At 43.2% G+C, this 24799-nt stretch overlaps 1 protein-coding gene across 4 annotated transcripts in view; it reads right to left on the bottom strand.

Annotated features, from left to right (window-relative positions):
- Positions 1–5578: 5578 nt before the first annotated feature.
- TRIM67 (tripartite motif containing 67) overlaps positions 5579–24799 on the bottom strand; it is a 40597-nt gene continuing 21376 nt past the window's right edge. For 2 of the 4 annotated variants that reach the window (XM_062641656.1, XM_062641657.1), the window contains exons 6-10: positions 23892–24049; positions 20710–20848; positions 19369–19672; positions 10903–11065; positions 5579–9392 (exon numbers count right to left, since the gene is read on the bottom strand). In XM_062641656.1, the coding sequence (XP_062497640.1) occupies positions 9327–9392; positions 10903–11065; positions 19369–19672; positions 20710–20848; positions 23892–24049 (830 nt within the window). In that variant the 3' untranslated portion in view covers positions 5579–9326. The remainder of the gene's footprint in view (positions 9393–10902; positions 11066–19368; positions 19673–20709; positions 20849–23891; positions 24050–24799) is intronic. The other 2 variants (XM_062641658.1, XM_062641659.1) reach the window with 1 other exon arrangement.

The following is a 24799-nucleotide window of genomic DNA, read 5'->3' as shown; positions in this document are numbered from 1 at the left end:
CACAGACTATTTTTATTAGTCAATACATGCTAAAGAAAGAATTTCACTTTCTAGAATCGCTGTATAGACTGTAAGTAAAATATTCATCCAGTAATTAATGAAATATATAGCTCTTTGCTTTCTTCTGGAAAAAAGTATGAAAAAAATCAATACCTTACTTGCTCTGAACCTCAAGTGGGTATTGTCAAGCATTTATCAGGCATGTATCTGTGTCTGTATCTTTACAGATTGTTAGTGAATAGTGGAACTGCTCAACATTCTTCTTGTCCAGCAAAACCTCTTACGGTTTCCAAATTTTCTGCTTTAGAATTAAAATGAGATATTTTTTTCTGAAGTTTTGTCCCAGGTAGAGTTCCAGACTCAACTTGTACATCTCTGCAGAGATCTCTAAATAAGCACTGTTTCAAATGGTGGTGTGGTGGCTTGGTTGGTTTGGTTTTGAAAATGAGATCATGCAAGACTGAACCAAATGAGGCATAGACACTTGATAGTTTCTGGTTGTTCATGCTTGGCTCATGTTTGTTTTGATCAGTGTTCCCATGCCTCGTAAGGCTTTTCTATGAAATCTTTGTCAAAACTCAAGTTTGGATTTCAGATGTGGTATTTCTGAAAGAACTATTTTGTCCTCAGTAGCTATTTTTTGTTTCTTTGTTTTCAATGTCATGTTTCCATTAGAAATGGCAGTGGTTAGTAGCCTTCCAAAATGTCCTCTTAACCACCCTCATAGTAAAGAATTTCTTTCTAGTATCTAATGTAAATCTATCTTCTTCCAGTTTAAAGCAATTATCCCTTGCTCTATCACTCCATGCCCTTGTAAAACATCCCTCTCCAGGTTTCTTGTAGACCTCCTCTAGGTACTGTAAGGCTGCTGTAAGGTCTCCCCTGGGCCTTCTCCAGGCTGAACAAACCCAACTTTCAGCCTGTCCTCATAGGAGAGGTGCTCCAGCACTCTGAAGCAGGTGTATATGAGAAGGGAAACAACCCTTACTGGAGAAACATCTTCTAGGTACATTGGTGAATTTTGGTGTACCCTGCAGTCTGCGGAAGCAAGGGATGCTTCCTGACTGCCACCTGGGAGCCCGAGTAAGATAGACTCTAACCCTGTGCGAGCAGCAAGGTCTGTGCTAGCTTGCAGCAAGAACAGCAGCATGGCCCTCTCCCCCAACAACAGTATTGGAGGCTGCCCCCTTCACAGGATAGGGATGTATTCTGGGGTAGGGAGAGCCACACCACAGAAAGGGATGTTTTCTGGTACACTCCTTCCTGCACACCTTCTACCTTACTTTCAGATCCTGAGAAGTGCCTTGCCAGTACAGAGAGGATTAAGAGGAGGGAGACAGCCCAGGGAGAATAACAGCTGGGTGAAAAATGGAAGGGAGTGTTTCTGGAGCCATATGGGAAGAGGGCTGTGCAGAGTTTGGTTGCTAAATACTGTTATCACGTTTCATAATTGCATAATTTGATTTATTACTGGTTGCAGATTCAAACCAGAATTAACAGTCCTATCCGGTTACCAGCTTAGAGAAACACTAAATCATAATTGCGTGTGAAGGTGTAATCACTAAGTAGAATTGAGTACAATCAAGACCTGTTGAGGCAACAGATGGGCTTTGGATGTTGTGGGATAACCTGTATTTTTTAATCCCTGGTTAATCCTTGAGCTTGTGTTTTCACTGCTTGCTTCTAGATAAAGTTTTGTTCAGCTGGCTTTGGACATAACATGCTGTGGGAGTTTATGTCCTCAATCAGCTTTGGTAACTTAAAGGATTCACTTTCCACATCGACAGCTCCCAGAGGCTATTTAAGTGTGAAACTTGGTCAGAAGGAAGTGTCCCATTTTTGCAGTCTCAAGCTTTTAAACTGTGTTAAAGAACAGTTGAAAAAACATCAGTTCTTATAATAAAAGGTTGAAAACTGCAATGCAGAGCTGGCAGTGGGACATGGAAGCTTGGGGGAGAGGGGGAAATAAAAGCTTATTCAAACTTTGTATTTTCTCACTCATTTAACATATGAAAGGTTTCTCTTACAGGGTGATAGGTTGGGGGTTTTTATATCAAGTCCCCAGAGTGCTCAGGTAAACTTGGTACCAGCAGACCTGTTTTGTTACTAGATGGATTAACAAAAACAAGGACAGTAGACATTTGGCAAAAAACTGCTGAGAAGCTGTTGTGCACCTCCTCTTTCTTTGGACTGGTGTGTGTTATTAATTAACAGGGTATGAAATGCATGTTCAGGCAGCAAGCTGTCTTGCTTTTGGAGCATGTACTAATAAATTAAAGCCAGTGTTGACAGAGTAACTGATTTCGGGTGAGGGAGAGCAGGGACCATCTTATTTTGCCCTCTATCTGAGCTGAATAGAGGAATGGGGGATAAAGGAAGAATATCTGGTGTCTTTCACATGCCTTTTCCTGTGACAGTTTTATTCCTGTTTCCCCATATTCTAAAATCATTCTGATTATCTTTCCTCACAGTCAAACCCTTTGCCATGAAGGAGTTGACACCAAATTGCTGTCTCTCGTAGGAAGACAGAAAAAAAAAAGGCCATGATGGATGGTGTCTCCTCATTCTTGTCTGTACTTACTCCTGACGGTTTCGGCCAGGTTTCTGTTTCTTACCTGGTGCTGCTGTTAGTGCGTTGGCATGTTTTATTCTGCTTTATTAACAGACATTTATGAAGGTTGCAAAGCTCTGATGAGTGCCTTTTGCAAAGGGGAGTGTGCTGCGTCTAGCATTGCTCAGTACCTCACGAGGCATCTATCTGCTTAACAGAGGCCTGCAGCTCCAAGATGGAATGTCTTGTTAAATTATCTCACAAAGTTTTCTCTTTCCTGCCCTGACAAGCTTTCTGTCCACTCTGACTTTTACATTCATCCGAAGGCCTTTCCAATCAGTCACAGTTATTTCCAGTCTCTGCTTACTCCAGCATCAGAAACTTCTGGAGACTGGGAAATCACCTGAAGTGCCTAAGATGGGTTGGAGCTAAATAACATCCCCAGGTATGCTATAACCGACATGAGCCAGATTTAATGGAGTGGTCCTGAGGAAGAGAGGTGTTCCATGTGTCTGAAGCTGAGGCACAGATGGTTGCTCAGAGGGAGCACTCTTGGCTTTCTCCAAGTACCGGGTTATTTTTGACTGTGGTAGCAAAGCAGGTATCAACAGGAGTTATGTTTGCAGCCTTGTCGTGGTTTAAGCCCTGTCAGCAAGTCAGCCGTGGAGTTTCTACTCCCCTCCCCCTTTCTTCCCTTCCCACTCTCCAACCACCCCACACCCCCTCCCCCCAGGCTCCCGGAGGGATGGGGAGGAGAATCGAAAGAATGCAACTCCCACGGGCTGACATAAGAGCAGTCCAGTAAGTAAGGTGTAACACAGATCACTGCTGCCGCCACTGCTACCACCAATGATAATGATGGTAAGGGAAGTAACAAGGGGAGAGAATACGATACCACCCACCGACTGAGCTTGACCGAGCAGAGCATGCCCTTTCGGGTAACTCCCAGTTACCTCCTGGGCATGACGTGCTGTGGTATGGAATACCTCTCTGGTCAGTTTGGGTCAGGTGTCCTGTCCCTGTTTCCTCCTGGCCTCCCCTCCTCCCTGGCAGAGCATGAGGCTCACAAAGTCCTTGGTCAAAGTAAACATCGGTGTTATCAGCACTGTTCCCAGGCCGAAAGTCAAAACACAGCGCTGCACCAGCTACTAAGAAGGAGAAAAATGACTGCTACTGCTGAACCCAGGACAATCCCACAGAAATGCTCCATCTACATTACGACGTAATATTCTTTTATAGTAATTTTGTAATAATAAAAAGGGTATTGATGCTGAATTTGTTGGCAATGTTATAAGAATTTATTTAGAAACTGTAAAACAGCATAAACTCATAGGTCAGGTTTTCCAAAAGGGTAATAATAATAATAACAGTACACAAAGTTTTAGTTGGACCAAAAGACAAAAAGCAGTTTGTTTCTAATTCAAAAAATACAAACGTTTGCTGCAGGTACAAAATTATAAAAAGTTTGTATTTTCCTCTTGATCTGGTGACAGACACATACAGCAGAGATGTATATTTCACCAGCTCCAAATTCATATAAGCAATGGGAAATGATAAAGAAAGAAATGTTGTGGTTAAAACACAGGAACAACTTCTCATCTTTCGTTTAACCAGAAGTAAACACCGTTATCTTATTCCTTTGCGCATTTTTGGTTGCCAACATTTAAATTAGTGTTATTCATGCTTCATGTAACAATCAGAAATAACAGCAGGTTTACCTCATGCATTTATTTTTAATATTCATCACATAATTCTTCTCACCATGCTACCTAGAAAAGTTAGTGGTTTTATTGACAACATTTAAGGGAGCTGAAGGATGAAGGAACGCAATCAGGATCCAGGAATATTTCTATCTACTGTTTCATAGGAAAATGTCAGAAATCTCCAATTAGCATTAAGAATAATTCTGTAATGAATTCTGCTTGGATCAGTCTGCAGTAACAAATGTAACAAAAAGGTCACTTTTACCAGAAGGGGGAAATGCTGCTGAGTGCCTCTGTCAGTAAAACACACACTTACCCCCTCTATTGTGCAAAGACGCGGAAGCCCCACGCATCGAGTCTCTGTGGCTTGCATATGGGCTTCTGCATGTAAGAAGACCAAGTGTGTCTTAGTTATAATGGATTTGTGCTTCAGGCTGTTACTCCAGCCAGCTGTGTGTGTGTGTGTGCAGTGTTCAATAGTGCTGGGCAGGGGAACCACCAGAAATGTTGTCAGTAAAAACCAGAAGCAGCTCATTTGTTCATTAGAAAAAAAAAAAAGAAAGACTCTCCATCTTTGCTTGGTAATTCTCAGTGACAAGTGCCCTTAACACCTGCAGTGTGGTTGACTTGTTACCATAACCTGTTGGACTTGAAACTGTAATCTCCCTTCCAAAGCTGATCTAGCCAAGATGCTTGGGGTTTTCATATTATCTTGCCTGGTTCAAAGTTGAATCCCTGACTTTGCTATTGAAGCAGAATGCTGCAAAGCTGGTCTAATTAGGTCTAATGACTCTCTTTCCTCATCTTCCCGTTTGTGAGCAAAGAATGTACTAGATGGCACCAGAAAGCTGCCAGATTGTTGGTACTTTGCACCCCTTCTCACAGGAGTAATTGGAATTTTGGTCCAGAAATGCATCACCTCTTGTTGGCAGTTGCAATCAGAATGTTTTTCATACGGTAGTAGTGGCAGCTTAGCCTTGATCTCATCTCTCTCTTACCTCATTTAAGAAATATTATTATGTAAGGAAACAAAAAGCTGCATCTCACATTTCTCCTTGCTCTAGAACAACTCAGAAACCAGAGTATCGGGTGCTCTCTGGCATCCTTACTAACTAGACTTCGGGTGGGGGAAAGAAAATATATATATAAAACACAGCACTATGACAGAACTCTATCACCAGCCAAGAACAAACTACGGCAATACACTATCATAGCATTATTTACAACATGATGGAACATTATGGAACATTATGCATATAATAAATTACATTTAATACTTTTCCTCTTAAACTGATCTACATAAGCTTACGTCTTTGTTTGGGGGTTTGGGGTTTGTTTTTTTTTTAGTCCTATATATTTTCCCTTAGGTATCTTAGCTGAATAGGCAAGTATAAGAGGTCACAATGCTGTTTGCCTGCTTTTTCTGTTTTTAGAAGCCAAATTGCTTTCCAAATTCATGATACATCACAGTGTGGTACTCTCCTCACTGACATCTGTTTTACAGCGCATACCTTTCCACAGCAGTAGTAAGGGACTGTCAGCTAGGCTTGTGCTCATATTTACGTCAAGTCTTGTAGTAAGAGATCATCTTGTGAGCTCTTTCTGAGTTGACGAGGGAAAAGAAGGGAGCAGAAGTAGTGTAGGATTGCACACCTTGGGAAATCTGACAGTGCTCCTGTGGCACGTATCTTCTGATTGTTCCCACTAAAATTAGCAGAGAAATTGGCAGCAGAAAGAGCCAGGAAGAAGGTTCATGAAGGCTCTGATCCCCTGATTGGGGATCAGGGGGTCGATAAAAACTAAGAGTCCCTTGTTGCTTTGCCAGACAGAGAGTTTGCCTGCTGTATTTATTTAGCAGCTCTGCAGGGGTTCCAGATTGGTGTATGCAGAAGTCAAATATTATGTTTATTAGAAAAGGATTTTTTTGTTTGTGGTTTGGGTTTTTTGCTTTTAAACATTAAGTCAATTTACAGCTACCTTATGTGGGCTTTGTACCATAGTTGTTGGGAATCACTGCAGTGCAAAAGGCTCTGCTCTCCGGCTTCTCAGGAACAGCCTGGCCTTTAGGAGCAGAAGTCCCATGAAAGGCAGCTCTGTGCAGGACAAGGTGACAGAAGATCTTGGAGTCCCAAAGAGCTGCACAAATACCCCAAAGAATCAAAAGCAAGCAAGAACATCCAAAGTGCTCCCCCTGGGGATCTATGCCACTCTTCAGGCCCCTGGGTTCTCCCTGGACAGTCAGCAACACAGTTCCTGCAAGGACCATGGTGTGAAAGGCCGAGTCCCTCCTAAAGAAGGGATTTGGAGGAAACAAAAATTGGCACAAGAGATGCTGTAGATGAAGAGCATGCAAACTGCTGGGTTTATAAGGAGAGACACCTCTGGGAAGTTACCTGCAGAGAAGCAAACTACCTCCAACCTGAGCACAGGAGGGAGTGCACCAGTTCTTCCACTAGATGCTGTTCCACAAAAAGAAAATTCTACTCTGCTTATGTTCAGATGGCCAACACCATCTGGATGCTCTGCATACATATTCATGTGTGGAGTCATTAGTTTCCTAGCGTAATTCTAACTACTTGAACATTATTTCTTTTAATCAAACTGTCAAAATGCATCCAGCTGAAGTCATGAGACTACGCTCTATTGGGGTAATTAGCTTATTGCTATGAGCCACGTCAAACCCAAGTCCTTGAATGTGCACACAACTAACACATAAAACCACTTTGTTTAGTTTTTGACTTGGGCTAAATTATTCTTACTAATGCAGGTTACCTACTTCTAAATGCACTCCTTTTATTTTAAGTGCATTTCTCCTAGGTTCAAAGAAGACTCATGGTAGCTAGTCTGCACCCTACTTTTATAAACATGTACAGGGTAACAAATGAGCTTCTCCACAGCTCTGAAACATGTCTCTCCTTGCTGTCCATACTTCCACTAGGAATTAGTAACCTGTATCACTCACTGTGTTCTCCCCAAGGTATAACATACCAGGAACTGGCACCAAAGCAACTATGAAAACCAAAACCAAGTACTGCAAATATTTCTGAAACCCATTCAGAATTAATTTTAAACATCTGGCAATGGTTGAATATTGGAAAGATTCATTTGAGTTTTCTTCACAGAAGTTGGGAGTAAAGACACAGGTTCTGTCCCAAACCTAACAGTGCCTTTTTGGTTTTAATACCAGTGAAAGTGGAGTGCCATTTGCATTAAAATTATCATGGGATGTTTCCCAATATAAAAATCTATGTGCAAGTTATGTACAGTATTCCCATATACCGCTCTGACTTACAATACTCAAAGCCAATGCTATGATTACAACTTTTATGTTCATAGACGAGCACACGAGGAAATTCAGGGTCTGGTAGCGTTCTAGCTGAGGTAGGTTAAAACAGACCCACTAATCAGAAAATCCTGCACAAGTTCATATGGTACTAAACAAAACTGAACATCACAACACAGTCAATCTCTGCTATTCTTCAAGAAACCAAGATGAGCCCAGCACAGTTATTCCAATGTCTACAAGTTTACCAATACAATCTGTTCCAGACTTTGAAGAAAGTACCGTTTCTTTCCCACTTAAAAGCTTATGTTATTTTTTCCCATCATGGGTATATTTCCTCTTTCAGTCTTGACATCACTGAAGGTACACTGCTTTCTGCAGGAGAGGTGGGCTACAGGATGCTTGGTTAGCTACATGCAGCACGATGGCAGACTGCTTTTTGCCTGTGCAATAGGCTGGGACTGTTTCATTCTGGGCTGCTTCCCTCCTCCTTTGCTTACATATGTTAGCTGGGTTTAGAGGAAAAGCACACACACAATCAGTGTGTTATCTGACAACAGCACGCAGGTAACAATGCCATGGCTGGGGGAAATGTTCCTGTCAGTCAGCCTCCAGTTTTCATGGGCAGCACCAAAAACGGCTGCTTGTTTTCATGGGAGATCCAGACACAGGCAAGTTTTGCAAAAGATTTACGCCCCAGTGCAAAAAAAATTCTTAGGGACACATTTCACAATAATGCTGTGAATCTGTCTCACTCAAGTGCTTCATTAAGCAAGATATTAATTAGCTCGCACTAATCTAATAGAAAATTAAGGCTTGTGATCTCAAAGCTACATTAGAACTACAGTTGCCCAGGGCTTATCAAGGCTAGAAAGTAGCATTTCTCTACATGGGACACCTTGCACATGCTGTATTAAAGTACATCTCTTATCAATTCAATTGAAAGACCCTGCAATGTTTTTTGAGAGTTGTGCTTATAACCATGATGAGAGCGTCTGTATGTGATAGTCTCCACTATCACACCTAAATATCAAACACTAAAATGCATCAAGGATATTTTTCTCTCTACTTTTTGTGTCTGAATTCTGCATGTATCATGGTGTTAGCTAAAATGAGCACTACTATTACATGGCAGTGTTTGGAAACCAAGCTTACTCTTGTTGAAGACAATGAGATAAGTTCTGCCACTGAATCATAGGGGGATGTTATCCCATGGCTAACTGCAGTCTAGAGGCAGAAGGAATAATTAATGGTCATCTGAGCCCCTGAATGTAATGAACAACCAGGAATTCTTGAGCACACAACCTCCACTTCAGCTGTCAAAACATATTCTTTCTTGATTTAAGGACTTCAGGTGGCAAGGGAATCCAGTTCACCTACTGGCATATTGCTCCAACAGCCATCAACCCTCAGGTTAGTCTTTTTTCCAGCATCTCTAATATCTTTTAAGCACAAATACAGCCATAAGAGAGGAAATACACCTATTTAACCTTTTGCTTTGTAATGCACGTGTGTGTGTGCACATATGTGTACATATGTATGCAATGCAGTGTAGATATGTTCAGGTACCCATCTGCAATTGAGTGCCAGTTCAGTGGGTACGCTTGCTATGGCTGTTAAATTAAAAATGGAGTGGGCTAGCTGTAATCAGTGGGTTATTCAGTGAGCAACATGCTATACAGTATTTTAAGTCAGGGAAGAGAATGCTTTTTTTACTGACTTACTAAAAAGTGCCAAATCACACTGAGAAAGCTTACAGAATCCAGGTCAAGGTCAGGCAGGGATTTCATTAATTGTTGGGCTGCTTGGGCTGTTTCACACATTGTGGTACTTCCAGTCCTGTGTGTAGGGTCACCTGGACAAAGAAGAAACAACATGTACATTCAAAACTGGGACATCCTCGGCAGAACGCATTTGTGAAGGCTACGAGCAAGTAAATGACAGGGGAAGGGCTGTGGGATTTCAGGTCCAGGTTTAAGTCATCAGTAATATTCATGGGGATAATACTGAGCTCCTGAAATAAACAAGTCTCCTTCCCCCTTCCCTTCTTAACACCTTGGGGGCTAGAAGCCAGGTGTCCGTATCTCTTCCAAAATCCAGACACCACCTGTAGGTCTCCAGCAGTGCTGCTTGCATGCCACAAGGTGGATGGAGTCTTTGCGTGAGGGACCCCTGAACACTTCAGGACAGGGATCACACAGTGGAGCCCATGTACTAAATATAAGGATATCCTTTTATCTTTGCTGTCTTGGTAGGACAGAGCCCAGGACGTTTGTGTACTCCTTCTATAACCTGATGTCTCTACAAGATCAGAGTTCCCACACAGACATACCAGAGCACCATTCAAAGACAAAAACAAGCTTAGTTTCAGAGTTCCCCCTGCCCCTTTGTTGGCCACTCTCAGCCTTAACTCTGTTGTGGTAAGAAATGAAAGCCAGGCACTTAAAGGATGTAGGTAGCTAAAACCGAAGGTAGGTTGTGAGTAAAAAATCTTTGTTAAATATGGCAGTGAGGTGCCCCAAGAAGTGCCCACATCTTCCACATTGGTTCATCAAATACAATAAAGCTATGGCAGCCTCTTGAAAGTTTTGGATGCCACCAGTAATGAACGCTAAATGCTCATGTATTAATAAGGCCACATAAGGTTTCTGTTTTCAGTTTGGGTGTTTAAAATGATGAGTGTTCCACCCTGGCTGCATTGGACCTTCCAGACTTAAGCTGACCTCCCTCAATCCTCAGGCTTCAGGGTGTTTCCATAGGTTCTCCGTTACACTACATCCTATTTCTAGCCATATGCAGTGGTCTTCAAGTAAAAATGCATTTTATTTAAAGAGGACTCTTCCAGGAGGAGATCATCTTATGAACAGAGACCAATCTCCAAAGTTCAGAATGAGTAGGAATGATGTACTGAATCCTCTCTGTTGTACTAATATTCTGACCCGTCTTGTCTTTGCTTTCATCGCTGCTGTGCTGCACACATTTCTGCCTCTTGACAATGTTAATGATCTCCAAATATAAGATCTAAGAGGAATGAGGGTACTTACAGCTTTTATCCAAACTGGCAGAGGAAGCCTTAGCACTACTGCTTTCCAAGTGGAGCACTGCAGCAAAGTGTAGGGATTAATGTGTGCAGGCACTTTGACTTGTTTTTTTACAGCATTACTCCTCACAGCTGCCAGACAAGGCAGGTCAAATGCAGTTTTCCAAAAAGCATGAGTAGCCTGGGTGTCGGTCTGAGAAGGGAAGAGCCCCCACCCATATTGACTGCCTACAGAGGACATGGTCAGCCTCAGCAGCAATGGCTGGTAGCATACATTCTCCTTTAGCTGAGAAGGGTAAGTGGGACTGAATTGCAGAAGATTTACCTGGACGTTTCGATTGAGGCTCAGTGCAGGCATGAAGACACCTTCAATGTTTTCAAACGCTGGAGGCCCTTGCTGCTGCCCATTTATGTAAAAGGTCAGGTTGTGCTTGTTCAGATCCAGGAGAACACCAACAGTGGCACCTTTAGAAACTCCTCCTTCAGTCCTAAGGTAAAAGGGGACCACGCTGTTAGCGAAGGCAGAGTGTTACACTGCTGCTGCTCTCTCTCTAGGATGATGCAGTCTTACTAAGGAAAGGGAGAGTGGAGCAGTATGGTTAAGTGGTTGTCCCTCAGTATTTGGCAAGGACTGATCTACACCTTCATATGAAACATATATGCAACGTTCATGGGAGCTTAACGGGGGGATCCTAAAGAGAAATTAGGTCCACCTCTCCTCCCGCTGCAATCTGTAAGCTGCAAATTGGGTCCAGAGCTAACAGGTTCCCACATCTGATAACAGATGGGGAGAGGAGCGGGTCAGTTTTAGGCATGTGGAACAGGAGTCCTGGAGACATGGCTTCTCAGAGCATCCCTGCTATAGTGAGTGATGCACAGAAGAGAATGAAAACACACAAAGCTGGTTTTCTAGGTGTTAATTTCTAATCATTATCCCTGATAACAGCTGCAGTTCAAGTACCCACTTTGGCATTCCCCAAGAGGACTCAGCTTTGCAGAGATCAGTGAGCCAGCACAGGCAAAACTTACAGTGGTTTTAGGGAGACAGGGAATGTGGAGCTAGTTAAGGAGAAATGTAACTCTCTGAGAAGTTGCTCAGCTATAGGCCTGGGAGCTGCTTCAAGTGTGCAGGCATGGTTATTAACACCAGTGGTAATTGGTTGTGTCAGGAGCAACTGCTGAGAGATACTGTGCTATCAGGGCTTGCCAGGACAGACTCAGCCAGCCATTACACGCTTGAGTGACTTGACATTAATGCACTTTGATTTGGGGGTCAGTCAAACCCAGTATTACTTTAGAGAGTGCTTAGCAAAAAAATCTACTAGATATGAAGATTGGCCACAGGCACTGCTGCTCTGCTAATATCATGGGGGCTCTGTGATGGATTTACAGCCTGACACAATTTGTTCAGGGTAAATCAGATCTCAAACAATTTGCAGTAGGAAAGGAAGCAGCTGTCTTTTGTCCTCCCATCAGGCACAAAGATTCATAAGAGTAATGCAATTTTAACATAGCATTTATCATAATAGGTAGGCAAAACATAAAAAACCTCCAAACAACAACAAAAAACCCAAACAAAACCAAACACCAAACAAAAACCCCAAACAAACCAAACAAAAATCCCAACAAAAACAACCCAACGAAACGGAAAAACGAGCGGGGAGATCAAAATAGGATTAGGAAGAATGTAGTGCAAGAGTGCAGGGTAAGAAATTCTCATCTTGTCCACTAGGTGTCATAGACTGGTTTCCTTTGGACCAAATGTGGCACATGGCATTTCCTCCGAAGATAAAGGCAGTTTTGTCTGTGATATAATAGTATAGCATACCATTATACTATTCTGACTTCCCCATTTAAAGCGCTTCAAACAATAATAGGATAGCTGAGAATCATGAGCTGTCTCTGAGATGCATTAGATGTCAAGCTTTACTGTTCTCAGGTTCCCTTTATTTGTTTTCTGATCCTATATGTATTAATAGGGTCCTCTTCCAGCTCTTCTACAAAACCATAATGTAAATTATTTTCCATCAGTAGTTAAGGTGTTTACCTGCTCTCAGTATCTCAGTATCTAGACTGTTTCTGTTAAAAGCACTCCATCATAAAACTCTTGATGAGGTTGTGGGAAGCAACAGTACTATGATCTAGAGCTATTTACACAGAGATTTATTTTTCTCTGTTTAGGAACAGCTTTGATTGTAGGGCACCATGTGTTATATCCTGCAGTGTTTTAAAATAGATTTTACGACATCCTTTTAAGTGACATCATTGATTCTCTTAGGGAAACAGGAATAGCAACTTTGCCTTTTTGAGATTATTATGCTCTTTCCTATATGATAAACTAATTTGCTTCTTGTGGGCTAATTAGCTGTGTGCTGCACAGTGACATTGAATGACTCCTCTGCAGCCCCTGGGGACAGCCCACTGCACAGGAGATGGATGCTGCCTGCAGAGCCCGGGCAAGGCTAGGGCAGGACCCAGCTGCAGAAGCCACAGGGCACTGGGGGCAGAGAAGAGGCATGGGGACCCTCTCCCTTCCTTGCTGCCACAAGTCTTGCAGCCCTTCAGCAGGGAGATTGCCTGTTACTTGGTTGCCAACTCCCACAGTGAGCAACCAGCTCTGTCAGGATGAAGTCGGGGCAAAGGCAACCCGGGGCACTTTGCCATACTGCTGCCAAAGAGGCTGGGTTTTTTCCTGAGGCTGAACAGCTGCTCTTCCCGAGCATCCCATGGTTTCCTTGGGAACAGTACTTTGAGGACTCCAGTGCTTTTTGGACTACAGTCACAGTCACATCCTTTAGGAAGAGAGGTGGGAGAGTCAAAGTTTCCCACGCCTCTTTTCTCACAGTCCTGCACTTTTGTTTCTGTGCGCAGCCATACATCTTGAGCGTGGAAGTGCTGTGCAATGCCTGGAAGGTTGGCTACCATGAAAAATACCATTGCCTGTGGCAGTGGAGGCTGTTACTCTAAGGTGCTAGCAACATCTTGGACAATATGCAGAAGAGGATGGCATGGATTAGCTTGAGGAGTTAAGGATAGTAGTAAGTTTCACTAGTACTGAAAAATAAACAAGTGTTTATGGACACTAACAAACTGAACAATTGGCTTAACTCTTTGTTAGCAGTGTTTTAATCATAAGCCTTACAGTAACTTAACAACTTTACCATGTCTGTTGTCAAAGACAGTATTTTTTAGTCAATTATAACATTTTTGTGTGATGAAAACCTGGCCTTGGTAACTCTGAAGTCAGTGAAGAGAGTCTCCTGATAGCAGAGTGCTTTAAGACTACACTCCAAGTTCTCCAGACTTCTACTTCGCGCTGTCTTTCAGTATAAAACATTTCAGTGCGAGTGGAAATTTCATTCCATCTCTTTCTTTAAATAACTATGTAGTGGCTAGAGTATCGCCTACAGCATCAGGTACTCCTGCTCTTGGCAGCTTTGCCAAGGAAGGGATCTATTGCAATGAATGCCAGTGCCTCTTAGCAACAGGCATACATCTCTGGTGTGAACTGATTACTTCATAGACTCATAGAATCATTTGGATTGAAGGTATCTTTCACGGTCACCTAGTCCAACTCCCCTTCAATGAGCAGGGACATCTTGAACTAAATCAGGTTGCTCAGAGCCTCATCCAGCCTGCCCATGAGTTTCTAGTGATGGCACATCCACCACCTCTCTGGGCAATCTCTTCCCCAGTGTTTCCCCATCCTCATTGTAAAAAATGTCTTCCTTATATCTAGTGAAAATGTACCCTGTTTTAGTTTAAAAACATCACCCCTTGTCCTGTTGCAACAAGCCCTGATAGAAAGTTTGTCACCAGCTTTCTTATAAGCCCCCTTTGAGTACTGTAAGGCTGCAATAATGTCTCCCCAGAGCCTTCTCTTCTCCAGGCTGAAGAACCCCAAATTTCTCAGCCTTTCTTCACAGGAAAGGTGTTCTATCCCTTTGATCATTTTCATGCCCCTCCTCTGGATTTGCTCCAACAGCTCCATGTCCTTCTTATGCTGGGAGCCCCAGAGCTGAATGCAGTACTCCATGTGGGCTCTCACCAGAGTAGAGAAGCAGAATCACCTCCCTTGACCTTGTGGTCATGCTTCTTTTGATGCAGCCCAGGATACAGTTGGCCTTCTGGGCTGCAAGTGCACAAGGCCGGGTTGCAAGTTGTGTTAAGAATCTTGCAAGTCGGGTTAAGGACAATAGAAAGGGCTTCTTCAAATACATAGCGAATAAAACTAACACAAGAAGCAATATAGGCCCACTGCTGAATGAGGTGGGTGCCCTGGAGACAGAGGATATAAAGAAGGCAGAGGTGCTGAATGCCTTCTTTGCCTCTGTCCTTACTCCTGCAGACTCTCCCCGTGGGACCCAGATTCCTATAGCCCCGGAAGGAGTCAGGATAAAGGAGGAGTTTGCTTTGGTGGATGAGGATTGGGTTAGGGATCAGTTAAGTAATCTGGACATCTATAAATCGATGGGTCCGGATGGAATACACCCGCGGGTGCCGAGGGAGCTGGCGGAGGTCATTGCTGAGCCACTCTCCATCATCTTTGGTAAGTCGTGGGAAACAGGAGAGGTGCCTGAGGATTGGAGGATGGCAAATGTCAGGCCGGTCTATAAGAAGGGCAAGAAGGAGGACCCGGGTAATTACAGACCGGTCAGCCTTACCTCCATCCCTGGAAAGGTGATGGAACAACTTATTCTTGACACCATCTCTAGACATATCAAGGATGAGGGGGTCATTAAGAGCAGCCAACATGGCTTTACCAAGAGGAAGTCATGTTTGACCAACCTTATAGCCTTCTATGAGCAAGTAACTACGTGGATGGATGATGGTAGAGCGGTAGATGTGGTTTTTCTTGATTTCAGTAAGGCATTTGATACTGTCTCCCACAGCATCCTCATAGATAAGCTAAGGAAGTGTGGGCTTTATGATCAGGTAGTGAGGTGGATCAAGAACTGGTCGGAAGGAAGAAGGCAGAGAGTTGTGGTCAATGGGGCAGAATCTATCTGGAGGTCTGTGACTAGTGGAGTCCCTCAGGGGTCGGTGCTGGGACCAGTGCTGTTTAATATTTTCATCAACGACCTGGATGAGGGAACTGAATGTACCCTCAGCAAGTTCCCTGATGATACTAAACTGGGAGGAGTGGCTGACACACCAGAGGGCTGTGTTGCCATCCAGCGAGACCTGGACAGGCTGGAGAGGTGGGCGGAGAGGAACTTGATGAAATTCAACAAGGGCAAGTGTAGAGTCTTGCATCTGGGGAAGAACAACCCCATGTACCAGCACAGGTTGGGGGCTGACCTGCAGGACAGTAGCGAAGGGGAAAGGGACCTGGTGGATAGGAGGATGACCATGAGCCAGCAATGTGCCCTTGTGGCCAAGAAGGCCAATGGCATCCTAGGGTGCATTAGAAGGGGGGTGGTTAATAGGTCAAGAGAGGTTCTCCTCCCCCTCTACTCTGCCTTGGTGAGGCCGCATCTGGAATATTGTGTCCAGTTCTGGGCCCCACAGTTCAAGAAGGACAGGGAATTGCTTGAAAGAGTCCAGCGCAGAGCTACAGAGATGATTAAAGGAGTGGAACAACTCCCTTACGAGGAGAGGCTGAGGGAGCTGGGACTCTTTAGCTTGGAGAAGAGGAGACTGAGGGGTGACCTCATCAATGTTTACAAATGTGTAAAGGGTGAGTGTCAGGATGGTGGAGCTAGGGTTTTTTTCAGTGATGTCCAGTGATAGGACAAGGGGCAATGGGTATAAACTGGAGCATAGGAGGTTCCATGTGAACATCAGGAAAAATCTCTTTACTGTGAGAGTGACAGAGCACTAGAACAGGCTGCCCAGGGGGGTTGTGGAGTCTCCTACGTTGGAGATATTCAAGGCCCACCTGGACAAGTTCCTGTGTGATGTACTCTAGGTTACCCTGCTCTTGCAGGAGGGTTGGACTAGATGATCTTCTGAGGTCCCTTCCAACCCCTTGGGATTGTGATTCTGTGAAGGCCGGCTCATGTCCAGCTCTTCATTCACCAGTACTCCCAAATCCTTCTTGGCAGGGCTGCTCTTGATCCTTTCATCCCCCAGCCTGTGTTGATATCAGGGGTTGCCCTGACCCAAGAGCAGGACCCTACATTTGGCCTTGCTGAACTTCAAGTGGTTCACACAGGCCCACTTCTCAAGCTTGTCCAGGTCCCTCTGGCGTGTCCCATCCCATCCCTCAGGCGTATCAACCACACCACTCAGATTGGTGTCATCAGCAAACTTGCTGAGAGTGCACTCAATCCCAGTGTCTATATCATTGATGAAGATGTTAAACAGTACTGGTCCCAGTACAGACCTCTGAGGGACACGATTTGTCACTAATATCCATCTGGACATGGAGTTGTTGACTGCTACCCTCTGGATGTGAGCATCCAGCCAATTCTTCATCTATCGAACAGTCTATCCATCAAATCCATGTGTCTCCAACTGAGAGAGAAGGATGTTGTGAGGGACTGTGTCAAAGACCTTACAGAAGTCCAGATAGACAGGCAACATACATAGCTCTTCTCTTGTCCACTAATACAGTCACTCCAATATAGAAGGCAACTACATTGGTGAGGCAAGACTTGCCCTTTCTGGAAGCCATGATGGGTGTCTCAAATCATGTCCCTATCATCTGTGTGACTTAGCGTAATTTCTAGGAGGATCTGTTCCATGATCTTCCAAGGCACAGATTTGCAGGAACAATGAGGCTGAAAGGTACCTAAACAGACCTAAACTGTTTTCTTAAACACTTTGCTCAACCTGTTCTCAAAGGTTTTTAATAGCATTAGAGTCTTCTGTTCCTGCATATTCTTCCAGTATTACAGAAGTCACGCTAGTTTTTAAGAATATAGACAGGTCCAATTTTGCATGCTGTGAGTGAAAGGAAAAGGAAAGTACTCTGAACATGACAGGTCTCATGAACAGGTCTTTCAAGCTCCACCTCATCTTACCCTTGAAGCTAGTCATTTATTTATCACCCTAATTTATTCTTATGAAGATCAGGAAGCATGAAATGATGACTAAGACATAACCTCTATCACAATAACATCTGAGAGGCTAAAATCTGACAATAGATTTCCTTTGGACCGTGATGCTGTGCTCTCATGCACTTGTCTCCAGTGGGGAAAAACAACTAGGCAGAAATAAGTTTCCACAAGACTATTAAAGCTAATGAGTTAAAAACCTGACCTAGTTGACTGTCACAGTTAAAAATATAATGCCTAGACCTAATTTCATCGAAGCGCACATGATTTCAGAAGACTACATATCCTGTAAGAGTGTACTTCACTTGAACAGCTATTTCGTGGGTCTATCCATGCCTTGAATGCGCATGTGAAGCCCTTGTGTTTTATCGTATGTTTAACTTGGAAACTATCATCAACAGAAAGCACTTTGTTTTCTTGTTTTAGGAGGATGATTGGAAATCCAAACTGTTTCCATTATTTGTGCTTCCCAGAAAAAAACCCAGCTTTTGCTCGTGTGTTGCTTACTGGTAGGAGCATGCTGAGGACCAAATCCTTAAAATAGGCTTCTGGGACAGTAGTACACAGAATGGTTGCCAGTTTTTTCCCAGGAAATATAAGCTGTTGCGCAGAGTATTAAAATTAATACAGCTTAACACTACTTCTGCCCTAAATCAAATCAAGATATTAAAGCCACAGAGAAACTTTTGATATATTTATTATACTGATGTTATTTTATTGTGTATTATCTTAAGATCTTTGGAGTCATTGAAAACATTCCAATTGACTGCAGATAGTTTTTGATCCAGCTACAAGGTTCCTCCACCTATCTGTAATGAACTACAAAATCAAACTATGCTTCAAACAAAAATTCACAGCAATTGCAGTATAGTTATTTAAAATACTTTAGAGTATAACTGCTTTACAGCATAAATGACCATTCAACAGGAGATATTACAACCAGCTTTAGGATATAGTGCACGTGGGCATAAACTTACCTCTTTAAGGAGATGATACCCTGCATTTGAGCATTTGAAAATCACTGCAAGCCTTTGTTTTAATTATTTGCTATAACAAACAACACCTGAGCTAGTGAGTGTGGAATATTTGCTGGGACAGGCAATAGGAAACTAAATCGAAATTGATTTCCTCTCTGCCACAGACCTGCTACGTATCCCTGGTCAGTCACTTTATTTGTACATCAATCTCCCATCATTGCCCTTAATAAGCTTTCAGGACTGGCAATAAACACCTGCATTTTGGACAGGAGATCTCCTGTGTTTTGCCTAATTATTCTGCAACCCTGAAGCTAAGATTTCTTCTAAGGAACAGAATCACAGAATCATTGAATCATAGGATGGTTTGGGTTAGAAAGGGCCTTAAAGATCATCTAATTCAAACCCCTCTGCCATGGGCATGGACACCTCCCACTGGCCTAGGTTGCTCCAACATCTTTCGTGGAATCCAACACCTTTCTCCCTGCACTCCTCCAGCAATGAGAGAGAAATCCCATATCCCAGAGTGCTGCACTCCTGTCTGCTGATGCCATGGGTGGGATGTGCAATAATGAGTTTAAATCACAGCAGGGGGGATTTAAGCTAGATCTCAGGAAAAGAACTGCTAACAGTGAGGATAACAAACACCAGCACAGATTGCTGAAGTGCGATTGCTGTCACTAGTGATTTTAGAGAAGGAATAAAATGACTACATTTAGCATGGAGATGGACCACGTGGCTTGCTAAGACCCCTTCCTCTAATGCAAAGAAGAAAAAAATGATGAGGAATGAGAAAAGCATGCAAGTGGCACTTACCTATTGGTGTGAGAATTGCAATGCATGAACCAGCTGCGGTTGTTGTCAACATACATAGCCCATGCCTTGTCGTCCTTGCCTAGCATCATGTCCTTGACAACGTTAATCCTGGCAATGCCAAAGGCTGGATCTGGATGGTTGTCATACCTATCCACATGCAGTTCCCAGTAATGCACACCCTTGGAGAATGCTGCTGTGCCAAGAACAACCCGGTCATCATAGCTGTTGCAGGTGGCAGTCTGGTTGTCGTTCGACAGCACTATGTCTCTGTGAGCTGAGGAGGGGTCGAAGGTGAACCATGCCACTATGAAATGGGAAAACAAAAGGCAGGATTATGGCAGAACAGGCTGTGTTCAAGGGTTGTCTGCTTCACTTCAATGAGGAGGATGAGATTCTGCCTTCCTAAAGGCCCTGCTGCACTTTCAGGTAATAAAGACAATCTTTCCTTGTTACTGTAGACAGCTACATAAGATTGCTTTGAGCCATTACCCTGCTGGTTTTTAGCTCAGAATTGCTTTATGTTATCTGTGCTTGTTCCTCTGAACAAGGGCAGTGACTTTCTGTTCTGACACAGTAACAAGAAAGTCGTTGAGGAGACAAAAGCTTCTTTATGGTATGGAAACTGCTCACATAGATGAATTGGTTCAGGCTTGCCTTTAATGGAAATGGAATTCCACTGTGTCCATGCTGGTTAGGACTCACTTTAGCAATGGGAGAAAAAGAAAACAAAAACCAAACAAAAAAAACCCACAGAAAATGCTTTTAAAGTATAAATATTTTATACTGGCCTATTTTGGCAACATAGCATGAAAGTGGAAGTGATAATAGCATGCACTTCTCGATTCATTACGATATCATTAATAAAGATGAACTTCTTGTAATGCCCACATGGATGTCAAGTATAATTACAGAGGAACAAGCATGAATTCCCATCTCTGTATTATCAAACCCTGCTGTGAAATTGAAGGAGTACTGAAGAAAAAGGTGAATTCCAAAGATGCATAGAGAAGAGGAGATGGAGTGGCATAAAAATATTCCGTGTCTTCCATAACTGTTTCTGTATGCTAAAACAAATAGGAATCTTAGTTAAACCCCAGACTCCTACAGCCAAATAATATTGCATGATTTGAAAAGTAAAGTGTTACTGATAATGGAAAATAACAAATTGCTAGGAAGAGAGCTCAGTCTCTTTGCACCCTCAGGTCCTGGCCTCTCTGCTCAGATGATCCAAAATCTCCATGCCAGTAAGTGCCAAAGATACTAGTGGGTATAAAGGGATGCAAGTGTCTTGTCACTGACACCTGCAGCTTTTCACTTAGAAACTGGCAAAACCCAACTCACCATCTGACGTCTGTAAAATAACCATCTTGCTGTAAGGACCAACTCCCGATGAATTGAAAGCTTTGACTCTTGCATTATAGGTACTGTTGAAATGAAGGCCATCGATGGTGCAGAGAGTCTCCTTGCCAACATATACTTCCTAAACATTCCAAAAAAAAAATAAAAAAAGAAAAGAAGAAAGGGACAGAGAGAAAGAGGGACATAGTTTAACTGTTTCTCTGTGCCTTGTGAACATATGTTAAGACTTCTAAATATAAGCCACAAGTGGACAGTTTCTCATTGCTTCCCAGGATGTAGAAGTTATGCTGTTATAATACAGCCACAGCACCGGAGATGTCAAGGATAGTTAGCAGTAGAGACACTAAGGTGAAGATGAAGCTGGAAGGGTACAGCAATAAAAAGAAATGAGGAGGGCCATGAAGATGATCAGAGGGCTGAAGCACCTCTCCTATGAGGACAGGCTGAGAGAGTTGGGCTTGTTCAGCCTGGAGGAAAGAAGACTCAGCAGAGACCTGATAGCAGCCTTCCAGTACCTAAAAGGGGACCTACAAGAAAGCTGGAGAGGGACTTTTTACAAGGACATGTAGTGATAGGGAAGGGGGAATGGCTTTAAACTGGAAGAGGGAAGATTTAGATTAGACATTAGGAAGAATTTCTTTACTGTGAGGGTGGTGAGACACTGACAGAGGTTGCCCAGAGAAGCTAGAAGTGTTTAAGGCCAGGTTGGACATGGCTTTGTGCAACTTGTTTTAGTGGAATGTGTTCCTGCTCATGGCAGGAGGGGTGGAACTGAATGAGCTTTAAAGTCCGTTCCAACCCAAACCACTATGATTCTATGAAACACGAAAATATCTTAATTTTTATCTTCCTTTCCTGAATATCTAGTCCGGAACACTGGTTTGGATAGTTGTCCCACCATCTGACTTACTGTGGCCATTCTTATATTTATGTAGCACCCAAAAAGGGGGGCATGGAAGAATAAGTAAGCACAGTTTTATTCTGTTGGAAAGGTTGTCTCATGCCTGTGTTAAAATACAAATTCGAAACCTGCAGACATAGACCAAGAAGAAACTGATCTCCTAAAGATTAGGATCACATGCATGACATGATGAAACAGCAACCAGGCAACAGAGACATCATCAAGGTCTGCAAAGATTAAACAGCAAGCACTTGCCTAATATGAAATATTTCAGGAGGAGGAACATCTAAGCAAATGACTGAAGAGGACCAGTCAGATTATTCAGTCTATAAGGAAGGGAAAGAGCCCAGTAACATAAAGTTTGTTGGAAGACTGAAGAGAAAATAACAGAAAAGGAAAAAAATCCTGTCTTGGCAGCAGGTTGAAAGCCACAATTCCTTTCCAACTCCAATTTCTCTGTTTCTGTGAAATCCATAGATTTGTGGTAGCAAAGGCCCTAAAGAGCTTATGGCTGTGACTATGCAGACTGCACAGGCTGCAGTTCAGTTAAGACTCTAAAGTATATGCCTATGAGTAGATCTTTTGACTGAGGCTCTTTGATATGAACCTAAAGTGAATTAAATATGTGATGAATAAGAAAGGGATTGCTTAGCTTACAGTGGGTCATGTATTTGTCCACTTTGCTATCATGACGGCTGCTACAAAGAACAGAAACTCTTGGGTCCTGAATTAGCTGATAATCTTTCATCGAGAAAAGAAGAGCTTAATTTAGAATAGCTTAATTTATTTTTTGATGTTATAACTGATGCTCTCCGTGAAAAAAAAATTGTACTTGTAGAACTCTCACGTTTTCTAATCCATTTTATATTTTTACCACTGTTCACATCTTGCATTTATTCAGACAGATGCTCTCTGCTACAATGGAAGATAAAAACCATTCTTTAAATCCACCCATCAAATACTGATAAAGTGCAGTTGGTGTAATTGCTTTTAGATATATAATCCTTCGTGAAAAGGTTCAGCAAACTCTTATTGAAATGGCATTGCTAAGAAGCCTGCAGTTTATTGTTCAGTGGGTAAAACTGAGGGTCTATCTACCACAGCAAGCAAAGCCTTCCCCTAAGAAGCTGTCACCCTAGATTCAAAAAGGCACCTTTTCCCACCTAAAGTAGTGAAGACCAGCCTCTTCAAAACCCATGTGAAACGATACTTGGACCAGGGAACTGAAGAGACCTGCCAGAAACACAGTGCCCTCTTCAAAATGTCCTGCTAATATCGCTGTCTCTTCTTATTAGGTGCCTTTGCTGGCTATGGGTGTAGTGGTTTGGCACAAGGAGGCAGTTCCTTAAGTGGACCCATGCCAGGCCATTTTCAGCTTGCGAAACCTTTAGGTTTCCAGTGAGAAGCTCCCAAAGAAATGCCATCACATGTTTTTGGCACAATTTCCCATTTGTGAAGAGAGCAGCTGTACTCCACAATAATCTCCAGATGCTTTTAAAGCACTAGCCCCTAGGGAATGCACTGGGCCAACCTGGTCCTGGAGCAACAGGAGCATGAAGCCTGCCTGAGAAGGAAGGGACACAGCTTCTAGAAGGACATGGCTGGCAGAAAGTTGACTGAATTATTTCTGTAGTTTGTTTATTAGGCCATGTTGAGAAAGCAATGGGAGCCTATATGTATCCTGTAGCTGCAGCCAGGAGCAAGCAGTCTGGAAGAAGAGCACTCAGGATGCCATCCCATACTTACCAACACCATCATGGTGTACCTGGGGAAAGCTTCTACGAGCCTGGTCTCATCCACTCCCAGAGAAAAGATCTAGAAATACCATATTTTTATGCAGGATCCCATTTTTATTCATAAAATCAGGAAAAACTGAGTTGCACTTCTGAACCGAGAATCTCAGCCATTGAAATGGACAGACAAGAGTAGGGGTTTTAAAGAAATCTCTGTTTTGTGGAAGACACCACTTCCAAGTCTTGTAGGCTAGTATGGGATTTTCTGTTCTGGTACACCCCAGGGGGACCTCAAGGCTGTCTTTGCCAGAGCCCTGATAATAACCTCAGCCAAACCTCCCACCCAAGTTTGGTGTCCTTCTAATAAGCAGCATCTGCACTGCTTTCTACATCCACGTGATGGAAGTGGGGACGTTTTGACAACCCATATTTCCCTACCCCATCTCCCAACCCTCAGACAGACACAAATCCATATCCTGGGGAAACTCACATACAAAGAAACACAAACAAATGCTGAAAGAAATCCTCACTCGGAATTGGCCTCCATCTCCATCATCAAGTTCCAAGATATAACCCTCCACCGGGTTGTGGGTCAAGGGTGGCATCCTCCAGGCCAATGTCACACTGTTGTTTCTGGTGCAACACTTCTCCAGCTGCAGTAATGGGACGGGTGGCACTGTAACAGGAACTGGGTACAGATTAGTGTAACTCTGCCCTTCCCCATCAGTCTGTGCCTTGAGCAGTGTGGCAACAGCTCACCTCCCTCCCCTTGCAGGAGAGTCAATATTCATTAGGAAAAGGGTCTGTTCTCCTTGAAACAAAAGGCAGTATAAATGATACAACAAAACATCATTACTTGGTTAGACAAATCATTTGGCTGAAACACGTAAACAGAAATATATCTGGACATGCTTTTGGTGCCTCGTAAGAACTATAGTCTGGGGATCTCCTGTCTGGTTCCCCTCCCAGGGGTCACTGGCTGGAAAAGCTTTCTCTCACCCTAGAGCACTTTGCTCCTGCTGTCCCCCAAAGGAAAGAGGGAGCAATGGTGGCAGGGGGTGCCTTGGGCCATGGAGCATCATGGGGGTTGCAGCGCTGCCAGGAAGCCCAGCTCATTAATGAAAAATAGAGTTATAAACCAACCTCCAAGCACAGTGGCAAGATAGAGCCTGAATTCCACAGACAGCAGGAAAACAGTTCTTCACAATAGGGTTTGGTTTTGTTTGTTTGTTTGTTTTAAATCTAATTTAATACCACTCACCCAGTTTTCAATCAAAACCACCTCGGATGTGGTATCTTTATGGCAGCCGTACTTAAAAAAACTGGTTGAAGAAGATCGTCCAATTTGCAAATTTTATCTAAATCCCTTGATTCAGGTAGAAAAATGAGACTGCTTGTGGCTCCCAGAAAACTGCAAGTGCAAAGTTATCTACCAACA

The sequence above is a fragment of the Pezoporus occidentalis genome, unplaced genomic scaffold (assembly GCF_034315485.1).
Source record: "Pezoporus occidentalis ecotype Australia unplaced genomic scaffold, CSIRO_AGI_Poc_V1 ctg7, whole genome shotgun sequence".
In the NCBI taxonomy this organism is placed as follows: domain Eukaryota; kingdom Metazoa; phylum Chordata; class Aves; order Psittaciformes; family Psittacidae; genus Pezoporus; species Pezoporus occidentalis.
This window is presented reverse-complemented; position numbering and strand designations above follow the sequence as displayed.